The sequence below is a fragment of the Ostrea edulis genome, chromosome 5, assembly GCF_947568905.1.
Source record: "Ostrea edulis chromosome 5, xbOstEdul1.1, whole genome shotgun sequence".
NCBI classification, from domain to species: Eukaryota; Metazoa; Mollusca; class Bivalvia; order Ostreida; family Ostreidae; genus Ostrea; species Ostrea edulis.
Window position 1 is genome coordinate 7,106,711 of NC_079168.1, and position 22,247 is coordinate 7,128,957.

The 22,247-nt window shown below is 35.2% G+C and overlaps 2 protein-coding genes across 6 annotated transcripts in view; one reads left to right on the plus strand and one right to left on the minus strand.

Annotated features, from left to right (window-relative positions):
• The window catches only part of LOC125649153 (centrosomal protein of 128 kDa-like), a 38,045-nt gene extending 24,971 nt beyond the window's left edge, over positions 1 to 13,074 (minus strand). For 4 of the 5 annotated variants that reach the window (XM_056167144.1, XM_056167143.1, XM_056167141.1 and 1 more), the window contains exons 1-4: positions 12,469 to 13,074; positions 12,117 to 12,181; positions 5,488 to 5,574; positions 4,955 to 5,032 (exon numbers count right to left, since the gene is read on the minus strand). In XM_056167144.1, the coding sequence (XP_056023119.1) occupies positions 4,955 to 5,032; positions 5,488 to 5,574; positions 12,117 to 12,155 (204 nt within the window). In that variant the 5' untranslated portion in view covers positions 12,156 to 12,181; positions 12,469 to 13,074. The remainder of the gene's footprint in view (positions 1 to 4,954; positions 5,033 to 5,487; positions 5,575 to 12,116; positions 12,182 to 12,468) is intronic. The other variant, XM_056167140.1, reaches the window with a different exon arrangement.
• A 378-nt stretch (positions 13,075 to 13,452) lies between these two features.
• Positions 13,453 to 19,242, plus strand: LOC125649156 (neo-calmodulin-like). Its single transcript, XM_048876411.2, has 5 exons — positions 13,453 to 13,583; positions 13,773 to 13,803; positions 16,749 to 16,892; positions 17,205 to 17,447; positions 19,015 to 19,242. The coding sequence occupies exons 1-5, from the start codon at positions 13,581 to 13,583 to the stop codon at positions 19,041 to 19,043; spliced, it is 450 nt and encodes a 149-aa protein (XP_048732368.1). The 5' UTR covers positions 13,453 to 13,580; the 3' UTR covers positions 19,044 to 19,242.
• The last annotated feature ends 3,005 nt before the right edge of the window (positions 19,243 to 22,247 follow it).

Sequence of the window (22,247 nt, forward strand, 5' to 3'; positions counted from 1 at the left end):
ACGTCAAAAGCATTGTATTAGGGGGGGGGGGGTAAACTTACCTATCCCCCAGAGAGTACATTTGAGAATATGCCCCCCCCCCCCTTCCGGGATGACACAGGTCTATGAAAAATAATTTATATCAGTCTAGCAATATTCAACAAAATTAATAAAAAATATTATTTAGTTACCTATTTTACTGCATTTTAAACATATCAGTTAATATTAACAATCCTAGCTTCATGCTGCAGTGTACAAAATGATTTGCACGTCCAGGTACTTTGGAGAAAGTTACCCAATGATTGCAATCTGGTTTATTTTTGAAAGAGTCGATTGGTGGTGGTGGAATAAATTTAGCCCTGATAAAACAATGAAAGCGTTGATTCCCTATTTTAATTGATTTTTTTTATTTTGAAAAGAGGGGGGGGGGGGCATTTTACATGTATGCAAGATCTTCTCACCACAGACACTCGACGTTTTAAATATCTATAATAAAAAAAATTGCCTACAAAATAATTATGTCAGTCGTTATTGGATACATATGTAAACAAATGAATGTCTGGGTGATTTCCAATTTAATTTTTAAAATCCCCCCTCCCCCCGAAAATCACTCCCGACTCGATCAAGAAATTCTTCTTCTTTTTTTCCATTAACATTTTCTAACTCACTCGTACAAATGATTTCAACTGTTCTCGATTTTGAACAGCGCCCATACTAATATAACTATGTGTATTATATATGCGCAGTCTGACTGTGTTACTACCCGGAAGTTGTCATATTCACACTAAATGTAAGAATACAAAGAGAGATAACTCACGTTTTCGGAAAGGCCTATAGACACTGAGTTAATTAACATGAAATAGATACTGTGTTAATTAACATGAAATAGACACTGGGTTAATTAACATGAAATAGATACTGTGTTAATTAACAAGAAATAGACACTGAGTTAATTAACATGAAATAGACACTGAGTTAATTAACATGAAATAGACACTGAGTTAATTAACATGAAATAGACACTGAGTTAATTAACATGAAATAGATACTGTGTTAATTAACATGAAATAGACACTGAGTTAATTAACATGAAATAGACACTGAGTTAATTAACATGAAATAGACACTGAGTTAATTAACATGAAATAGACACTGAGTTAATTAACATGAAATAGACACTGAGTTAATTAACATGAAATAGATACTGTGTTAATTAACATGAAATAGACACTGAGTTAATTAACATGAAATAGATACTGTGTTAATTAACATGAAATAGACACTGAGTTAATTAACATGAAATAGATACTGTGTTAATTAACATGAAATAGACAATGAGTTAATTAACATGAAATAGATACTGTGTTAATTAACATGAAATAGATACTGAGTTAATAAACATGAAATAGATACTGTGTTAATTAACATGAAATAGACACTGTGTTAATTAACATGAAATAGACACTGTGTTAATTAACATGAAATAGACTCTGGGTTAATTAACAAGAAATAGACTCTGGGTTAATTAACATGAAATAGACTCTGGGTTAATTAACAAGAAATAGACACTGAGTTAATTAACATGAAATAGACACTGTGTTAATTAACAAAAAATAGACACTGTGTTAATTAACATGAAATAGACACTGAGTTAATTAACATGAAATAGACACTGGATTAATTAACATGAAATAGACACTGAGATAATTTACAAGAAATAGACACTGAGTTAATTAACATGAAATAGACACTGAGTTAATTAACAAGAAATAGACACTGTGTTAATTAACAAAAAATAGACACTGAGTTAATTAACAAGAAATAGACTCTGGGTCAGACTCATGCACTGACAACACAGATTCCACACAGGGTACAGGGTCTTAATACCTGGACACTCACATCTCAAGAATCATTCATTCTCTTTAATCATTTATAACAAATCTAAAATTTGACCAGAATATTCAAACTCATGAAACATGTTCTCAATTAAAACAATGTCTAACACAGTTTTGTATATTTTCAATGCCCTACCACAGGTAAAACTAGAAAATATGAGAACAACATGTCCTCTTTGTATTGGGTTGAAATAAAATGGACAGACAAAAGTGTTATCTAACACTGGTTGTTTTCCCTGCAGAGGTTCACTCATTAAACAGAAAAAAAGACCTTAAATTTCTAAACAAACATTAAAAAATTGTTGATAATTTCTTCAGTTTACTGTTTTGACATTTCAATACAGAATAGACATTGATTAGAGCAGTGGTGCCCCCCCCCCCCCTAAAAATTTCAAATTTAAGGTAAATTGTGATATCTTGTTTAGAAAAATGTAATAAACGATAAAAGAAGCAATAATTTCTTTCACTCCCGGAGGAATAAATGACAAAATCTTTTGATTTCTTGAATTACTTTATTGGGAGAACTTAATTTTTTCGAAAAACCCTTAAAATTTGCTTCATTTTATTAATTTCACCTTATAAAAAATTATAGAAAATAGTACAAATGACAAAATAGGAGACATATTTCAAGCCCTATAAAATCTGTAAAATCCAGGAGATTCCGGGGACTTCGCCTCCTGGGCCCCCACCAGGACTTCGTCTCAAGGCGGCCCCCACCCTCCCCCCTGCCTCATAAAGTGGCGCCCCCTGTAACTGCAATTTCTGGATCCGCCCCTGGATTAGAGAATCGTAGACATGCAGTACTTTAGACAGTTTCTTCGACAGGAAGATTTTTGGACCTATTTAAAATCTTGTCCATGCATGGTAAAATATTCTTTAATTTGTAACATGGACCCCACATTTGTAAAATATTCCTTCAAAATAAACTAACAGTCACATGATAAATTTGAATTGTTTACAGCTCCCTGTCAGTAGTTCAGATTGGTATTGAAATTGGTGGCTTTATCTTGCACTGCCTTTACAAGATAACCAGCACGGTACCAAACTGTTTAACAGTACAGGCAGGAAACAACCTGTCAATGGGGCTTTCAAATAAAGGTTAGTTTAAATGATGAAGAAATTAACTTTCCCTCTAGAATAAACAAGAACGTAATACAGGCATTCAGAAGTTCAGTTAGTCAAACCAATCGAGGTATGCGATTACTGCCAACACTTGAATAAATTACCCATGATACACAATTTTTATTCCCCTGTCAATGATATGAATAAGACTACATTGGCTCTACAAAATTTTTATTTGTGGTCCTGTTCTAACTTAAATAAGCTAAACATCAATAAAGCTTCTTCCACTGACTTTAAACTTGTTAATTTCTATTAAAAACTGAACAATGTTAACACATGCAAGCAGCCCAATGAAATAAATAATTCACATACACTTCCATTTTCTTCCAAGATTCTGGATTAATCAGTTCAAACAAATTTAAATCAACAAAAACTTTAGATCTTTCACATTTAAAATGAAATCTCCATTCTTTATAATCACACAGAGATTACTGTAAGAATGAAATTCAAATGTTTGGCAAAACTTTTAGATGACAGAAAAGGTTGGGATTGGGGAGATTTTTTTTCCACACCAGTCATCAGAGGAGTGTTTGATTTCCTCCAACCTTATCTTGGGTATCCTCATCTGTCTAAACAGTGGTAATCAAATCAAAGAGAAAGAAATGGGAAGTCGAGACATGTTAAAGTCAGCACGTTTCATAAATAACACAAGCGTCCAATAACAAAGCTCTCTGCGATTTAAAACTTTAATTACTGAGTTTAACAAGTCTGCTATTACTGCATTCTGTTTTAAATCCCCCTCTCAATCAAATCTGTCATCACCCTCCCAGCATTGTGAGTTTATTTAGCTTTCTTATTTCACCCATAGTGCTTTTGATAAGACCATTGAGAAATGGCAGACAACAATAAAAAAGAATATGTGCATTTTGTAATTTTATACAGGTAATAATTTGATCCAGTTAAAAAGTATCTACAGCTTATCTCCAACACAAAACACTTCCTGTCAATAACCACCGTTATTATAAACCATGGTCAATGTTAATTTGACATCTTTCTCATGCGAGACCAATACACATTGAATCGTAATAACAACATTTATGTAAATTGTTCTTTTCCTTACAGGCAGTTCAGTTTACAAATATATAAAACCTTTTGAATTACCATCGATTTTCATTCTTGTACCTGAACGTACCATTAAGATGTAGTAATTTAAAGAACTATATTTAGGGTCCACCACACAGCATATCTATTGGCATTTTTATTACAATTTATCTACTTTTATTATAATATATCTACTTTTATTACAAAATGCTTTTATTACAATGCATGTAAATCTACTTTTATTACAATATATCTACTTTTATTACAATATACATATCTACTTTTATTACAATATACCTAGTACTTATATTACAATATATCTGCTGGTACATGTACTTCTCCCATGGGGATCCGGGTTAGAATTGGTCCTCAGTACATCTAGTTTATTTTACGCACTCTCGAGAATTTTAACTCAAAATGTCATAAGAGGCGACTAAATGGGGCAGTCCTTCAGATGAGACCACAAAAACTAAGGCCCTGTGTAACAGCAGGTGTGGCATGATAAAGATCCCTCCCTGCTCAAAGGCCATAAGCGTTGAGCATAGGCCTAAATTTTGCAGCCCTTCACCGGCAATGGTTCCGTCTCCATGTGAGTGAAATATTCTCAAGAAGTACAGTAATCAATCTACAGGTTCTTTCATTACAATTTATTTATTGGTACTTTTATTACAATATATCTACCTGTACTTTTATTACAATATATCTACCTGTACTTTTATTACAATATATCTACCTGTACTTTTATTACAATATATCTACCTGTACTTTTATTATGGTATATCTACCGATACTTTTATTACAATATACCTACTGGTACTATTATTATGGTATATCTACTTGTACTTTTATTACAAGACTTAAAAAAACACTTGCTATATGGAGAGAATGGTTTTAAACACAAATGTGTAATTCATTACCTCGTAATGCCTGTGAGCGGGACTTCGGAGTCTTTCCTCGTGTAACTGTGTCCGAGTTCTGGCCACATCCTCCCTCAGCTGCAACAAAGCGTAAAATGTCAATGATGTGTGACAACAAAATACAATGTCAAATGAACTCAGAATATAAAAACAGAAAGATAAAAATTCTTTTATTGCTTGATGATATCTTATTTCTCTTGACCTGACATATATATACGTGACAGATATATCCTTTTTTCTTTAACCATACTTCAAACAATATCTAACCGAGGGGGAGGGAGGAGGAGGAGGAGGAGGAGGGAGAGAGAGAGAGAGAGAGAGAGAGAGAGAGAGAGAGAGAGAGAGAGAGAGAGAGAGAGAGAGAGAGAGAGAGAGAGAGAGAGAGGGAGAGGGAGAGAGGGAGAGAGAGAGGGAGAGAGAGAGAGGGAGAGAGAGAGAGGGAGAGAGAGAGAGAGAGAGAGAGAGAGAAGGAAATCATTGCCAATGAAATGGAAAACACCCTGACACTAAAATATCAAAGAGAGGCTGCTTACTCTGTCCACAGCACTGCGCTGATCCCTAGTCACATCTCTGTAGTCATCCAGCATGTGATCCAAAGAACGCAGATTTCTGGTGGTACCCTAAAATATACGATAAATACTTCATATCATTATCTAGTGGTACCCTAAAATATACGATAAATACTTCATCTCATTATCTGGTGGTACCCTAAAATATACGATAAATACTTCATATTATTATCTGGTGGTACCCTCAAATATACGATAAATACTTCATCTCATTATCTGGTGGTACCCTAAAATATACGATAAATATTTCATATCATTATCTAGTGGTACCCTCAAATATACGATAAATACTTCATCTCATTATCTGGTGGTACCCTAAAATATACGATAAATACTTCATATTATTATCTGGTGGCACCCTCAAATATACGATAAATGCTTCATCTTATTATCTGATGGTACCCTAGAATATGCAATAAATGCTTGGTATAATCATCCCGTGATACCCTACAATATACAATAAATACTTCATATTATCTGGTGGTGTCATAAAATAGACATCAAATACTTCATATAATCATCTGGTGATGCCCTAAAATATACATTAAATAATTTGTATTATCACATTCTGGTGCCTTAAAATAAGCATAGAACATGTCATATTATCATCTGGTGGTAACCTAAAATATACATTAAATACAAACATGCTAATATTGGCATCAGCTGATTACTTTTTGTGATTCCTAGCATTGCTAGCTGATTACTTTTTGTGATTCCTAGCTGTAGATTTACAGAATTGCTAGCTGATTACTTTTTGTGATTCCTAGCTGTAGATTTACAGAATTGCTAGCTGTTAATTCTTATGTGTGATCAGATCATCATTACCAATAATCTATTCATAGCTCTAAAGCTAAATTTTCTAAACATAATTTATTTTGTGGAGTATTAATGACTGAGTTTTCATCAAACATTGTATTCAAATTTCATTTAATGTAAAAACCTTTTGAATTAATGGAGAAATAAAAGTTTGGGTGGCATTGATAAATGCATTGTTGACTTTATAGTTTAAGGGATTGTGTGGGTTACATAAGGACAAATTGATGGATTTAAAAACCATTAAACTTTAGACGATCTAATAATTTTCTCTCTCTATTTGATTTACAACTGCTATAAAATCCAAATATCATATTTTACGATTTTTTCCAATGATAATAAGGGGAAATTGAGCTGGTAGGTGCATTCATAAAACTCAATAAATTTTTTCTTCGTCTTTCCTGAACAAACTCATGCTACCTATGCACTTAATAGTGATAAGGCAAACGCCTAAGCAGTAAAAAATTTCCAGTTTACTTTTTAAAAATTACTAGGTGATAGAGACCAGAAACCCTCTTCACAAAAATTATTAAGTTCAAAACTCTAATTCTTTTATATGATTCTTCACTCATATATTTCTGAATGAGTAAAAACTAAGTATATACATTGGTAATGAAACTCCATTTTCTTACTCGGGGCACAGTTGTACTCAATTGAGTATAAGGCAGAGACAAAAGATGTATCTTAGTCATAAAGATTTTTGTGGAAATGGCTACAGAACCCCCCTCCGTAAGATTTTTAAGAGAATGATTTGCCTCCCCCTTATATTCACCTGGGTGCCAATATGCCCCAAGTAAAACTGCAGGTTTGCTGTCCTTAGATATACTTGCTTTGCTCTTTCAGAAATATACTAACAGATGAAAAATTGGGTTAGGATAATACTGTGTGCTCAGATTTTCATCGTCATCATAAGCTGTCTTTAGGTACATGTACTAAGTCCCTAACTAAACATACTAAAACTGACAACAAACGACAAACTTTCAAGCGGAATCTCAGCACTTGACTATTCTTAGTACACTCTAATATCACTACGCATCAAACAACACCAGGTAAATAACACAATCACTGTTTCAAAACAAGACGAAAACACAGCAAAAATGCCTATAAATTCTACCTGCATATTTACATATCACTTACATTTACAATGCAGAATCAATTAAACCAGCCTGCCACGAATATTCAGGAGTGCTCGATTAGTCTTTTTTGGCGCTCTCAATATGACAAGTGGACCATAAAACACTCTCAATATACGCTTCTTTTGACAGCACTAGCATGGATTAGACCACACTGGATTATCTTAATGATATGTTAATCCCTCTGCCACATGAATCACCTATGTCTTTGGTAATATGTTCTTTGATCAACATTAGATATGAAAGCTTTTTTTATCAATTTCTTGAGTTATAAGATCTAGCGAGAATCTTTCTTCAGAAACGTGTCAAAGTTTTTCAATAAAAAGATATTAAAATTTGAAGATTAACGATAGAAATGAAAATTAAAATATCAAAAAGTTTTCTCTATCTTTCCTCTTCAGATTCTTGAGGTGTGAAAATAAATCTTTAGGCAGAAATAAATTAGATTCTTTGAATTTTATTCCATCTTCATGTTTTTCCAACACATACCAAGGAATTTTTTGCAAACATTTTTCTATCAATACATTCTATCCTACTTTAACATTAGACTGTTATGTTATGGGAAATTAAACAATAACAATCTTCTCGTCAATTCAATGTTGGTGATAATAGCCTGAACGGTTTCAAACTGAGCTGATAGCTTTGGATCATTCTACTATCGTTTTCCAAATATTACTTCACAATAGTTATTTCATTGATTTTTTTCATAAAATGTCACGAAATGGTAATTCATTTTCATGCATCATTCTTTCCTAACTTGCATATCAGAACTCTAACATGTCTCACACCTCAGTGTGGTTTAACAGACCGCTAACATGTCTCACTCCTCAGTGTGGTTTAACAGACCGCTAACATGTCTCACACCTCAGTGTGGTTTAACATGTCTCACACCTCAGTGTGGTTTAACAGACCACTAACATGTCTCACACCTCAGTGTGGTTTAACAGACCGCTAACATGTCTCACACCTCAGTGTGGTTTAACAGACCGCTAACATGTCTCACACCTCAGTGTGGTTTAACAGACCGCTAACATGTCTCACACCTCAGTGTGGTTTAACAGACCTCTAACATGTCTCACACCTCAGTGTGGTTACATGTCTCACACCTCAGTGTGGTTTAACAGACCGCTAACATGTCTCACACCTCAGTGTGGTTTAACAGACCGCTAACATGTCTCACACCTCAGTGTGGTTTAACAGACCACTAACATGTCTCACACCTCAGTGTGGTTTAACAGACCTCTAACATGTCTCACACCTCAGTGTGGTTTAACAGACCACTAACATGTCTCACACCTCAGTGTGGTTTAACAGAACTCTAACATGTCTCACACCTCAGTGTGGTTTAACAGACCACTAACATGTCTCACACCTCAGTGTGGTTTAACAGACCACTAACATGTCTCACACCTCAGTGTGGTTTAACAGACCGCTAACATGTCTCACACCTCAGTGTGGTTTAACAGACCGCTAACATGTCTCACACCTCAGTGTGGTTTAACAGAACTCTAACATGTCTCACACCTCAGTGTGGTTTAACAGACCTCTAACATGTCTCACACCTCAGTGTGGTTTAACAGACCACTAACATGTCTCACACCTCAGTGTGGTTTAACAGACCTCTAACATGTCTCACACCTCAGTGTGGTTTAACAGACCACTAACATGTCTCACACCTCAGTGTGGTTTAACATGTCTCACACCTCAGTGTGGTTTAACATGTCTCACACCTCAGTGTGGTTTAACATACCTCTAACATGTCTCACACCTCAGTGTGGTTTAACAGACCGCTAACATGTCTCACACCTCAGTGTGGTTTAACATGTCTCACACCTCAGTGTGGTTTAACATGTCTCACACCTCAGTGTGGTTTAACAGACCACTAACATTCTATTTTTGAGGCAAAATGCAGAATATGAAATAACTGCATTATCATGAACCAAAAACAAAAGTCTTAAAATAAAACAAAGTTTCTTTTTTAGTAGTATCTTCATGCATCTATATAGTTACAATCAAACCTCATTATCTTGAACTCAATGGGGCTGGAAAAAAAAACCCTTCAAAATATCCAAGAGTTTTAGATTTTGAGATTAAAATATATATATCAAAGAAAATGTAGTTGGGACTCCCAACTTACTTCAACATATTTATGATTGAGACACCCGGATGACCAAAGTTCATCCATATTTAATCTTATACATATCACACACACACACATATCGTGCAGAATTGCTGTCAATTCTATTACTCTCCAGAATTCAAACTGTACAGTACGGCCAATTCAACTTAATCATGTTAATTGATAGATTATCATCCCCGCCCGCCCCTCAAAAATCAGCCCGCCCAGAATTTTTTTTATTTTGCAGAACTTGCAATTTCCGGAAAATTCTCAAGTCCAACTCTGGTATTTACATTTCTTGTTTACATTTTCGGTATAGCAACGTGAAAACCACGTGAAGAAAATAGATCATATTGTTTTCTTAATTTCTCACATTCTTACGGGCGTAAATGAAAGGAAGGATTAATGTTCTTCATATCTTGAAGAAGTTTGGTATCTTTCTGTATTTGAAATTAAAGCTTAATCTGGAATTCGTTTGTGAAATAAGCATGAATTTATATCCATCTGGCATTAAATGATGCACTTCTGTTGACAAAAAACCCATCTGTCATTAATATTTTTCTCAGAAAATAAAAATTAAAAAATAAAATCCTCCCACCCACCCCATACTTTTTGGTGACCCTGGATGATAATCTATTAATTAAGTTGAATTGGCCTAACCATGATTATGATTATCTCCCCTGACAATGTTAGAAGGGGGATTATCTCCCCTGACAATGTTGGAAGGGGGAACATTAAGTAACATCTTTATTAGAATCCTAAAACATCTGGAAAATTTATCATCAGATTCCAATGAAATTTAGGAGAACGACTTAGGGAGATTGTACATATTATCAGGAAATGATTCAGCATGATCTGACCTTCCTCAGAACCTTATTACAATTTTCACAAACTTAATCATTATACATCTATAGATTTGTGACAGTTTCTGTACATGTTTCAGTAAATCTGTACATATTTCTATAGACAGTCATTAGCAACTTAATAGGTGACCACTTATCCTTAACATTTGAATTGTTAGGACATGGTTCAAGAAAGTAGTATAAATATATAAGTATAAAATAGTTTCTGAAATTTCAGAAAAATATGGAGTAATGATAAAAACATTGTGACATACACGATGTCATATTTCAAATATTTTTTTTGAAAAATGAATCGAACAAAAAAGCAGAAATTGTGCAGCTTTTCTTTCAACATAAATCACCATAAGGTGCTCGAATCCTTAATGAGAAAACACTAACCAGAAAACAAACAGCCTTTGAAAATAAAATGTTGAACCTCTCGATGAAAAAGTTTAAGGAAAAAGGGTCTGTATAAGGGCAGAGTACTTGACAAAATGTGAGAATACAACAAATTGTGAGGGAAAGACTGAAACTTCATAAAAGTCACTCAGAAAGGTGTTCAAAGAAGTAAATATAAGAGACTAAAGTTGTTTCATGTGTGTTTATAGCTCATGGGGATATGACGTAAAGCTATTAATACACCAGATCTATTTATGCAACAACTGGGGAAATCTGATGTGAAACTTTCTGAATAGAATTTCATGAAACATCTTGTCTAATGAATATAGCAAAAAGATACCAATTCCGACTTGTGTTACATTGTAAACAATATAAAAATCTACAAGTCTGGTCTAGGATGGAAAACCATCCAGACTTCATCCCTCACTTCTAGTAACCTAGATGGGTTTACCATCCTTTAAACATGTTCATTTTAAGTGATTTTTACTGTTTATTATTAAATTATACAAATACTTTAAAGAGGAATATTTTACATTATCTGCAAACAATTCATACTGTGTCAAGAATTCACAGAAGTGTGACAGATCAGCAAACAAACTGATTCGGATTGTGGAATGACCGGATTTTCTGTCCAAAGTGAAGTGGTTGATATTCGTAGGTTAGAAGGACATTCCATCACATACTTTGGACTATGACTCCATTTAGAAATCATCTTCACTAGCCAAGGGTGATGCTCCACGGTGTTTCTTGTGAAAAGAGAATGGCACCAGGGGGTTTTGACCCCTAGAGCACCACCAGGGCTTTTCCCTGGACCCACTGGTGGTTTCCAGACATCCTTTACACCCCCAACCTTTTTACAACGTCCTCCCCCTCCCTTCTGAAATATCTGGATCTACCTGTTTCCATCTAAATATTTGCTACTGACTAATATTAGAAAAACTAGCAAAATAAAATGCTGTTTCTATTTTTGTCCAATATCCACAATGATCGAGGGAAATTCTAGTCTTACCTAACATTACAACTGTCTTTCTTCACAATATTTGCCTCTATTTCAGTCTATACATAATGATGTTTACTCTCTGACATTTTGTAATGCCTTTGTTCTACAGATGATGGAAAGATAAATCTTAATTATGAAACAACACAATATATACTTTCTGCTCTAGCTCTATTTAAGGCACGTTTGCAAAAATCCCACTTCCAGGCATGATACGAACGGTTACTGTAACTAAGTGCAGACATAGCATGAACATGCATGTGCATTTATCATTTCTATATTTTACATACCTGAAGATTGTCATTTATTCTATATATTCTGTCATCCATTTTTCTACACTGAGGTTAATTCAGTCCTACAACGGATTTAAGTAGAAACTTTTATATGGAGTAAAATCATATAAAATTTATGATCTAAAAATTATAATGCAAATAAAACTGGCACATAAATCTACTTAATTTCATTCGAAAATGCTTTCATTATACAAGTTAAATATCCAATAGTGAACTCCTCAAAGTTTCTAATTCTGCATATCATGTTCGTGTTTATACAGAAGGTTGTACTATACATAAACTGCAAGCATGACTTTATACATATACAAGTCTGAAAATGCACACTGGTACATTTATAGATAACACTTACTGTAAAATCTTCTAGATGCACCACATTAATCCAACCAATAGCTCACTATTTCTAAATTACAAATCTACATTTTCGTGTCAGCCTCTGATCTCTACAAGATGTCGTTTTAATCCCTACTGTCCTCGTCTGACATACTGTTTTCCTTGGGAACTGTGTCATACAAAATACAGGTCCATGCACGCCACACTCTGGAGGGTAAAAAAAAATCCCGCACAACTAATTAATTAATGACCTTCCGATATTGTTTGACAGATGGCCGAAATTTCTTCAAATATTGATAACAAAAAATTAATTGAATTCATTAAATGACAAATAAAATTATATAATATCATGCAGTATGCCAGTATCACAACATCAACAAAGACGAAAGGGCGATAATGCTAGTTATTGACGTTTTGTGATTAGGCAACAAATTTCGTGACAATATTTAATGTTATTTTAGGTATCGTATTATTACATTAATTTACGATGTGTGTGGAGATTGCTTTTTAAATATCTAGTATGATTTGTTATAATACATAGAGAGCGTTTAACACACACGCATCACCAAGCGAGTTTAGACTTGTCCAAGCTTCAAAACATGCGCCATTTTCAATGTAAGATCCAAAACCATCATTGATATTGACTTCCGGAATTTGTCGCTAACCTCTCTCTCTCTCTCTCTCTCTCTCTCTCATTAGATCTATACTCGCATTGTTTTAAGATATGTATGCAAGTATGCGAGTGGATTTGACATTTAGCCTAAATTTACAAAAAATAAAATGAATAAATAAATAGGCTAAATAAAAGAAATTCAAAATAATAATATGATAAAATTAAAATAGTTATAAAGGAAATATGCGAATAGAATATTTGTTACATTATTATTTTTCACCTTTCAGTTGAAATGCTCACTCATAAAAATACATGCATAAATATTTCAAATTTTTGTAAACATAGAAGTTGTTTAGATTTTGATACTGATAACAAATACCGATAGGATAATCGCTGTGTGTACATTGTACACTATTAAGTACACTGTGACGGACATCAACGACTGATAACAAGGAGGATAAAACTGTGGATAACACTGAGGAGGGACGACTCGTGGGCGGACAGAATCTCAGTCCGAAATGGTAAGCAATTTCACACTTCTAGAAGCTCCGACGCCTCAGTGTACACCTGTACCTGCAAAAATAAATACTATTAGGTTGTTTATGAGAGGGAGGGGATATAGAAAATAGTTTGAAAACGAGTTTTTATTTTACTCATTTGTGTAAACATGTATATCATTTTATCTAACCGAGTTGGTATCTGTATCTCAGGCACAAAAACTGACACCAGATGAACTTAAAGGTAGGTTGTCTTGAAGCTGACTTATGATTATATATATACACACACACACAATTATGTCACAGATCCCCTAGACAGAGCTCTGCACTGCCATGTATGTACCTATCAAATGACCACCCCACGCGCCACGAGCACTTTGTATTGCTACTTCACATTCATCCAACAAATAATGTCTTAATATTACGGGGAGGGTCGTGGATGAGCACTTTTCAGGAGGCCAGACTATCTAGCTACTTTTACAAAACGTAAATCTTACCATACCTGTAACACGCTCGGATATGGTGAATGCCTCCTCTTGATTGCGCTACTGGATAAACAGATTAATCTCCCCTGATAGTAACTACTAATAAAGAATTTTATGTGTGTGTGTGGGGGGGGGGGGGGGGGGGGCTCAAGCAACTAAACGACAAGGAATCTCGGGGTATGCCTATTTACCCTGCAGTTATACTTGTGTCAAATCTGAGAAAGTAAGATGCAATGATAAAAAGTAGCTGCAGAACTGTAGCTCTCTGGGAATATCTACCACCACCACCCCCTCCCCCTCCCTCCCCTTGAAGCATTGTACCAATCTATCTGATAAGCCATACAGGAGAAGCGTTCATGAGATTTTGTGAAAGACAAATGGACAGCTTCACAGAAAGTACAAAAACGAAATGTCTTCCCCCCGGAAGAGGAGAGACATAAAAAAGACATGCAGAATTCATCTTCGCAAACCAAGCGTTTTCGGTCCGCTTCGCTCCCCTTGTGGGGATCGAAGCGGACCGAAAACGCTTGGCTTGCGAAGATGTGCAGAATTAAGCTAAGAACTATTTGAAAATCATTGGTTTATAGAAAATTAATAGAATACACTTTGGGTCTTCGGAATCATTATAATTCGGGCCAAATATCTCGCGAGATTATATAGATATCGTAAGATTACCAACATCTTCACTAGCCAAGGTTGACGCTCCACGGCGTGAAAAGAGAAACACTGTGGGGCGCCACCCTTGGCAAGCAAAGATGGATTACCAAGGGCATAGGGTACCCAAAAAATTGTTACAGAATTGTGTAAAACTATTTCTAAATGTTTTAGCAATGATAAAAACCTATGTGTACAACAAAATTTTCTTATGAAACCACCTTTCTTTCTTATTCTTCACAAAATTTAAGTGGAAAATATTACTCATCCCCAAAAATTGAAATCCGAGAAAAAATGGGCAAAATAGTTATTTTCAATGGTGATGTAGATAAAGATGTTGGTTTAAATCTGATTAGTTTATTAGTTAAGAAATATATATTTCAAGTGTCAAGAAAAAAAGTACTATTATACTTAATGATGCCCTTTTATATCTTAATAATTATTATCTATTAAAAAGGAAATTGTACTGTGAGGATTTGTTTGAAAATAGATTGTCAAATTGGAGGTGCCTCTTCTCAAATAATGCCCAAGACTATATACTTTGTCTTTATATATTCTTTCTCTTGCATGTATACATATCTGTATTTGTGGATGTATGATAGTATGTGTACATGTGTAACTGATGTTGGAAAATAATAATAAAACAAGAGGTACATGAGCCACATCGCTCACCTGAGTCAATTGACCCATATCTAAAGATTTTCCCTATATATTTGTATGTAATACTTTGATCCCCTATTGTGGCCCCATCATACCCCCGCGGGCTATGATTTTAATAAACTTGATTCTGCACTATGTCAGGAAGCTGTCATGTAAATCTCAGCTCTTCTGGCCCAGTGGTTCTTGAGAAGATTTCAAAAGATTTTCCCTATTTATTCCCATGTAAAACTTTGATCCCCTATTGTGGCCCAAACCTATTCCCAGGGGCCACGATTGGAACAAACTTGAATCTGCATTATGTCAGGAAGCTTTCATGTAAATTTCAGCTCCTCTGGTGGTTCTTGAGAAGATTTTTAAATGACCCCACCCTATTTTTGCATTTTTGTGATTATTTCCCCTTTGATGACCATTCATTTGAACAAACTGGAAAGCCCTTCACCCAAGGATGTTTAGTGCCAAGTTTGGTTGAAATTGACCCAGTGGCTCGGGAGAAGAAGATGAAAACGTGAAAAGTTTACGACGACGACGCATCCGATGAAGACAGACAACGGACAAATTTTGATCAGAAAAGCTCAGGTGAGCCTTCGGCTCAGGTGAACTAAAAAATCGAAATCCTTCAAAAACGTCTATTTATCGGTACATTTCATATAATTATCAATGACTGATTTACATTGCTGTTCAATCAGATGATAGAAAATCCCACATACACAGAGCATTATGGTCATAGGATTCCCCACGATTTTGGACGCATCAAAAGCATGGGATTTTCTTGTGTTTACATGAGATTTTCTATTATCTAATCAAACAACAATGTAAATCCATCATTAGAATATGAAGTGTATCAATAAAAAGATGTATTATAAAAGATTACATAAAATTTGCATACACGTATATAGTACCTTTAACAAGCTTACCATATCCTCTTGCACTTTCTAGAAAATTGTTCCTTAAGCATTACCCCCTCCCCTTCCCACAAACTTTGAAATTCCTTCCAATGGACACGCAAGACACTGGGGATAATATATATCAAGTATAGTAGAAATATAAATCTGACATTTTTCTAAAACCTCAAATCAATAATGTTATAGGCACAAGCCTGTTTTTATTTCAACAGTACAAATCTTACAAAATATTATCTAAATCTTCAGATCTACAATTTCAGAGGCACAAGCCTGTTTTTATTTCAACAGTACAAATCTTACAAAATATTATCTAAATCTTCAGATCTACAATTTCAGAGGCACAAGCCTGTTTTTATTTCAAAAGTACAAATCTGACAAAATCTTATCTAAATCTTCAGATCTACAATTTCAGAGGCACAAGCCTGTTTTTATTTCAACAGTACAAATCTTACAAAATATTATCTAAATCTTCAGATCTACAATTTCAGAGGCACAAGCCTGTTTTTCTCTATTTGACATGGATAACGACGGCAAGATTTCAACCAAGGACCTGGGGACGGTCGTCCGTTCACTGGGATGTAATCCGTCTGAAGAGGAAGTGAGACAGCTCATCCGAGAAGTGGATATCGACGGTACGATAGGCAATGAAACTATCGATCCCCCCTCTCTCTCTCTCTCTCTCTCTCTCTCTCTCTCTCTCTCAAATGGTATCTCTCTCTCCTCTTTCCCCGCAGTTTTATGCTGAAAAACAATTTTTAAAAAAAATATTACAAAAAATAAAAATTAAAAAAAAGCAACCAAAAAAAGTATATCTTGAATTTTTGAATCCATAGATTCTTATTTTTCCATCCATTAGTTACCTATTATGTATCACGTGACATTTTTAGCTGTCCATTATATTCAAGCCCCATACAATACATAATAAACACAATGTCACATTGCAGGGACTGGACAAGTAGAATATAATGAATTCATTGCAATGTTTGAGCGACACCGACATGAAAGAAACACGGAGGAGGAAATTATTGACGCCTTCACCGTGTTCGACAAAGAAGGCAATGGTTACATCAGCGCCGCAGAATTACGTCACGTGATGACGAATTTAGGCGAGAAACTGCGAGACGAAGAAATAGATGAGATGGTGCGCGCTGCGGATATGAATGGAGATGGTCAAATTAACTATAAAGGTTACTTAGATTTCATGGTCACAATTTAAAGTAAAATTAGAGTCTAAGCCTTTTAAAAAATTGTTTTCTACATACAGACCTCAGATATTGTGGTTCGGAAAGAATTTAACAAAACATGAACTTACATGAATACGCAATAATTTCTTTCTTCTGATAAGAAAAATAAAATGTGCTTCCGGTTCCATGATCTCAATGTTAACGAAGAAAAATAGGATAAGAAATATTCACCTCTTTCTGCGCCCGGCGGTGTCTGTCCCTGTGTGTCCGAGATCATATCTGTCCTTTACCGTACGCATCATCGATTTTTGTCCTTTACCGTGTCATCGATTTGTCTGTCCTTTACCGTATTATCGACTTGTCTGTCCTTTACCATATCATCAACTTGTCTGTCCTTTACCATATCATCAACTTGTCTGTCCTTTACCTATCATCGATTTGTCAATCTTCTTCTGTATCATCATCGATTTGTTAATCCTTTACCATATCATCAACTTGTCTGTCCTTTACCATATCATCAACTTGTATGTCCTTTACCATATCATCAACTTGTCTGTCCTATACCTATCATCGATTTGTCAATCTTCTTCTGTATCATCATCGATTTGTCAATCCTTTACCGTGTCCTCGATTTCTGTCCTTTACTGTATCATCGGCTTGTTTGTCCTTTAGCGTATCATAAATGTATCTGTCCTTTAGAGTATCATCGATTTGGACGACACTACCCAAAAATTCCACAAGCCCAAGTTGGTTCAGCATCACAAGCTTGATAAGGAGATGGGAAAGAATTCCCTGTTGGGTGGTTTTTCGCAAGGGGGGGGGGGGACTTTCTGTATAGGGGGGTTTTGTGCCGGGACACGCTCTCCCCCATGGTGTAATCTTGAGACGGTTTTCCAGGGGGGGGGGGGGGGGGTAAACGTCAACATCACTTGAACTAAAGTAGACTGGTACTGAGATCTCAAAATAATGTTTGCCGGTAATATCGTTTATCCTTTATCCATAATCCCGTGGAGATCCGGGTTAGAATACGTCCATCAATCCTCTCTCTCTCTCTCTCCATGTATATAGAGCAGTTAAAAACGGTCTTATCTTTCTATGGGACGATTGCAAGTCAGGTGAGCTTTTCGGTCCTCAAGTCTCTCATTTTCCTAAAAAGCGGTAAAATCCGCATGTTCGTAACCTAGTACATTGAGGGAAGGAGGGCGGGAGTTACGTTGCTGTGAATAATGGTCCGAGTGTGCATGGTAACATTTTCTAAATCTAGAGCCGACTGATTGTCACGAACGACCCTTTACAAATATTACCTCTTCAAACATATCAACCTGTGGAATTTTGATCATGCAGTATATATATAGAACAATTGAAACTCTTAATTGTAGTGCGTATATGCAATTTTTAAATACCACTTTAAATCTCAAAATCGTATCTCACTAAGGAAATACGCTGGACTCTTTAATCCGAAATAAAAACTCTGAAGAAGTTATACATATTCAATATAATGTATAATACGGTTATCCACGTCTTTTCACGGGAGTTGTGAAATTAATCTTTCGGTGTTTTTTTCTTTCAGAGTTCGCACATGTTCTGTTGGCGAGATAGTGAGACTATAAAGACAAACTAAGGGAGCTTTAATAAATCCCTCATCAATGAAAGGGGAGACAACCGTGCTCTCTAGCATACGAAGCTGACCATGTTTTGGGTTGTTGTTGGGTTTGTTTTTTTTGTTTTTGTTGTTGATTCAAATGAGGAGTTGTCATATCATTCATGGGGGGAATAAATGCATGCTATAAAATCTTGACTTCAACATTTGCTGTCAATTATTGTTCATGAGATTGTGAGATCACGTTAACACTGTAATTACTCCTGTCGTACTTTATTGTTCATAGAGAGATTATGAGATCACGTTAACACTGTAATTACTCCTGTCGTACTTTATTGTTCATAGAGAGATTATGAGATCACGTTAACACTGTAATTACTCCTGTCGTACTTTATTGTTCATAGAGAGACTGTGAGATCACGTTAACACTGTAATTACTCCTGTCGTACTTTATTGTTCATAGAGAGACTGTGAGATCACGTTAACACTGTAATTACCCCTGTCGTACTTTATTGTTCATAGAGAGACTGTGAGATCACGTTAACACTGTAATTACTCCTGTCGTACTTTATTGTTCATAGAGAGATTATGAGATCACGTTAACACTGTAATTACTCCTGTCGTACTTTTCAGTCATGCTGTTCCGTGAATACAAAGTTAAGTTTATGATTTGAATTTAAGGAACCCGTGTCTTGATTATGCTACGGATATATCATGCATGTTAAAAATAGTGAACTAAGCATTCATTATACAGTAAATCAGAGTCTTAAATATGTAGTATATCAACTTTCAAGTTTATTTTGATGAAGTATTTACTATTCGAATTTAAAAGAAAGGTTATCAACAAAATAAAAAATTCACCCAATTTGTTCCGTCAAAGTATTGAGTTTCTATAGTAATTCAATGTTTACTTTAAAATTATTATAAAGCATAGGGGATTTTTTCTCCGTCCAACAAAAAAGCGCCTTGCCTTTTTGAATTTCACTTTATCCTGCATGGCTTGTTTTAAAAGTCACTCGTGCAGAATCTCTTTCTAACTCTTATTACTTTTCCCTTATGTAGAAATTTTATAAGCAAGATTTATTGCAAAAAACGCAAAACAGAAATTTTATAAGCAAGATGATTTATCCTCAGATTTATTACAAATATATAACGCAAAATAGAAATGAATTAAAAACAAATGAAAAAACAAAAACAATATACGTCATGACCTAGAGGAATGGCCACGTATCAATGTATACCAGTACTAGGTGCAGGTGCCCGTACTCTGGCCCCTCCCCCGACAACAACAATAATGATTATACGATGTAGCCAAACTGACATCGTAGACTAACAAGGGGACGATTCAATTAGCACAATATTAATAAATATATCGGCCCAGACACCTGCCATGGACTGAGTGACAGCTGATGACACAGTGCACTATTTCTGTGGTGAGACGGCGGTTTGGAATTCCCCCGAATTCGTCATCTACTTTCGCATAAGGTTAACAAAATCTAATTTGTCGGTTTTGCACATAAGAATATAAATGAACAACCCTTTTATATGTCGTTTGATTCTAATGAATTTCGAATACAAAATTATTTAAAACCTCTTCATTACAAGTTCTTTCTCCCCCCCCCCCCTCTCTCTCCAGTCATTCGCAACGCTCTGATAGGCTTAGCTACTAACAATTTCCGTACTATAATGCAGTTGTTCAAGAAACAATTTCATACATTTCGTTTTAAAAAGAAAATAATCCATTTTTCACAATAAATTATTCGAATTGGTCAACAAACATCCTAGATGTGCATTTCTAAATTTAAGTGTAGTACCTGAAACATGATTTACTTTTACTGAAGAACTTGAAACAAACAAAACTTTTCCTTGGCCTGCCGCTCTATTTGCACGCTCAATTAATGAACCCCTCCTATTATAGAAACGCGTCACCTGCATTTTCTGAAACTTAATCGGGACGCAAGACATCATATGACAATAAATGATGCGTAATTCTATGTTTTTCAAAAAATCTATATCCGTAAATCAACAAGAATATTTATGGTGCACGTAAACAAACCTATATATATTCACTAGAATTTGAGATTTAGACAGAAAAGACAAGATGCGGATTCACCAACAGGCGATCGTTCTTGTGTTAGCGTTGGCCGTGGTGGGGGATATCGGATCCTTCATCAATTCGGTGTGGACAGGAAGTGAATTGGCCTCCCACAATGCTGGCCTGGTACTGCCAGGGGCCGATGCTGTTTGGGGGGCCGTTGCTAGAGTGGCTGCCAGAGCAATAGCTCGGGCCGCCCGGAGAAGGGCTGCAAAGAAGGCTGCCTCGGAACACACGAAGAACAAACGACCCAGCAGCAAAGGGAAGCATCAAAAGGGGCAGAGCAGGAAGAAGAAGGACCAGGAGAGGGCCGGTAACAAACGACAGAAGGGCGGGAAAGATGGAAGCAAGAAGAAAGGCGGCAGAAGGGGCTGATTTGTCTCATCCTCAAAATCAAACATCCGGGTATCAACGTGCAGCAAGTGACTTTCTCAGACCAACGAATCGGATATTAACAAACTTTTTCTGATCAACGATTCGAATATCAACAGTGACTGAATGGATACCTTTTCCTAAAACTTCGTGTCGAAGTAGATACTGCACACAGCCGCCATGTTTGACTCTTATATGTTGTTGTTTTTTAGTTGTTTTGTTTTTTTAAAGAATACATTTACGTGTTCTTTGTTCATCAATCATTTGTCGAATCCTAATAATAAATGATGAAATACTTCACAGAAGTTGTGACGATGTCTTTAATTTAGATTGTTGAAAGTTTTACCGTTTCGCTATATGGTTTTTAAACATCTTAAACCAGTCTCCTGTGCTGTTTACCATTTATTAACCAGGCAGAGGGATAATAATTATTTATGTCTGATGATTGTTCAACGGACACTCCGGGATATCTATGGAGGTAAATACAACTTTTCATATCAAGGTATACTACATCATCATTATGACCGACTTCCTTTTAAAACATGAACGAAAATATATCTAATAAATCTTATAAGATATTTCATAATTTATAAGATATTTAATAATATATAAGATATCTTATAAAATATACAAGATATCTCATAAAGTTTATGATATCTTATATATCAAATAAGATATCATATACATAAAGTTTAAGATGTCTTAATAAAAATTTATTTGTGAGATATCTTATTAA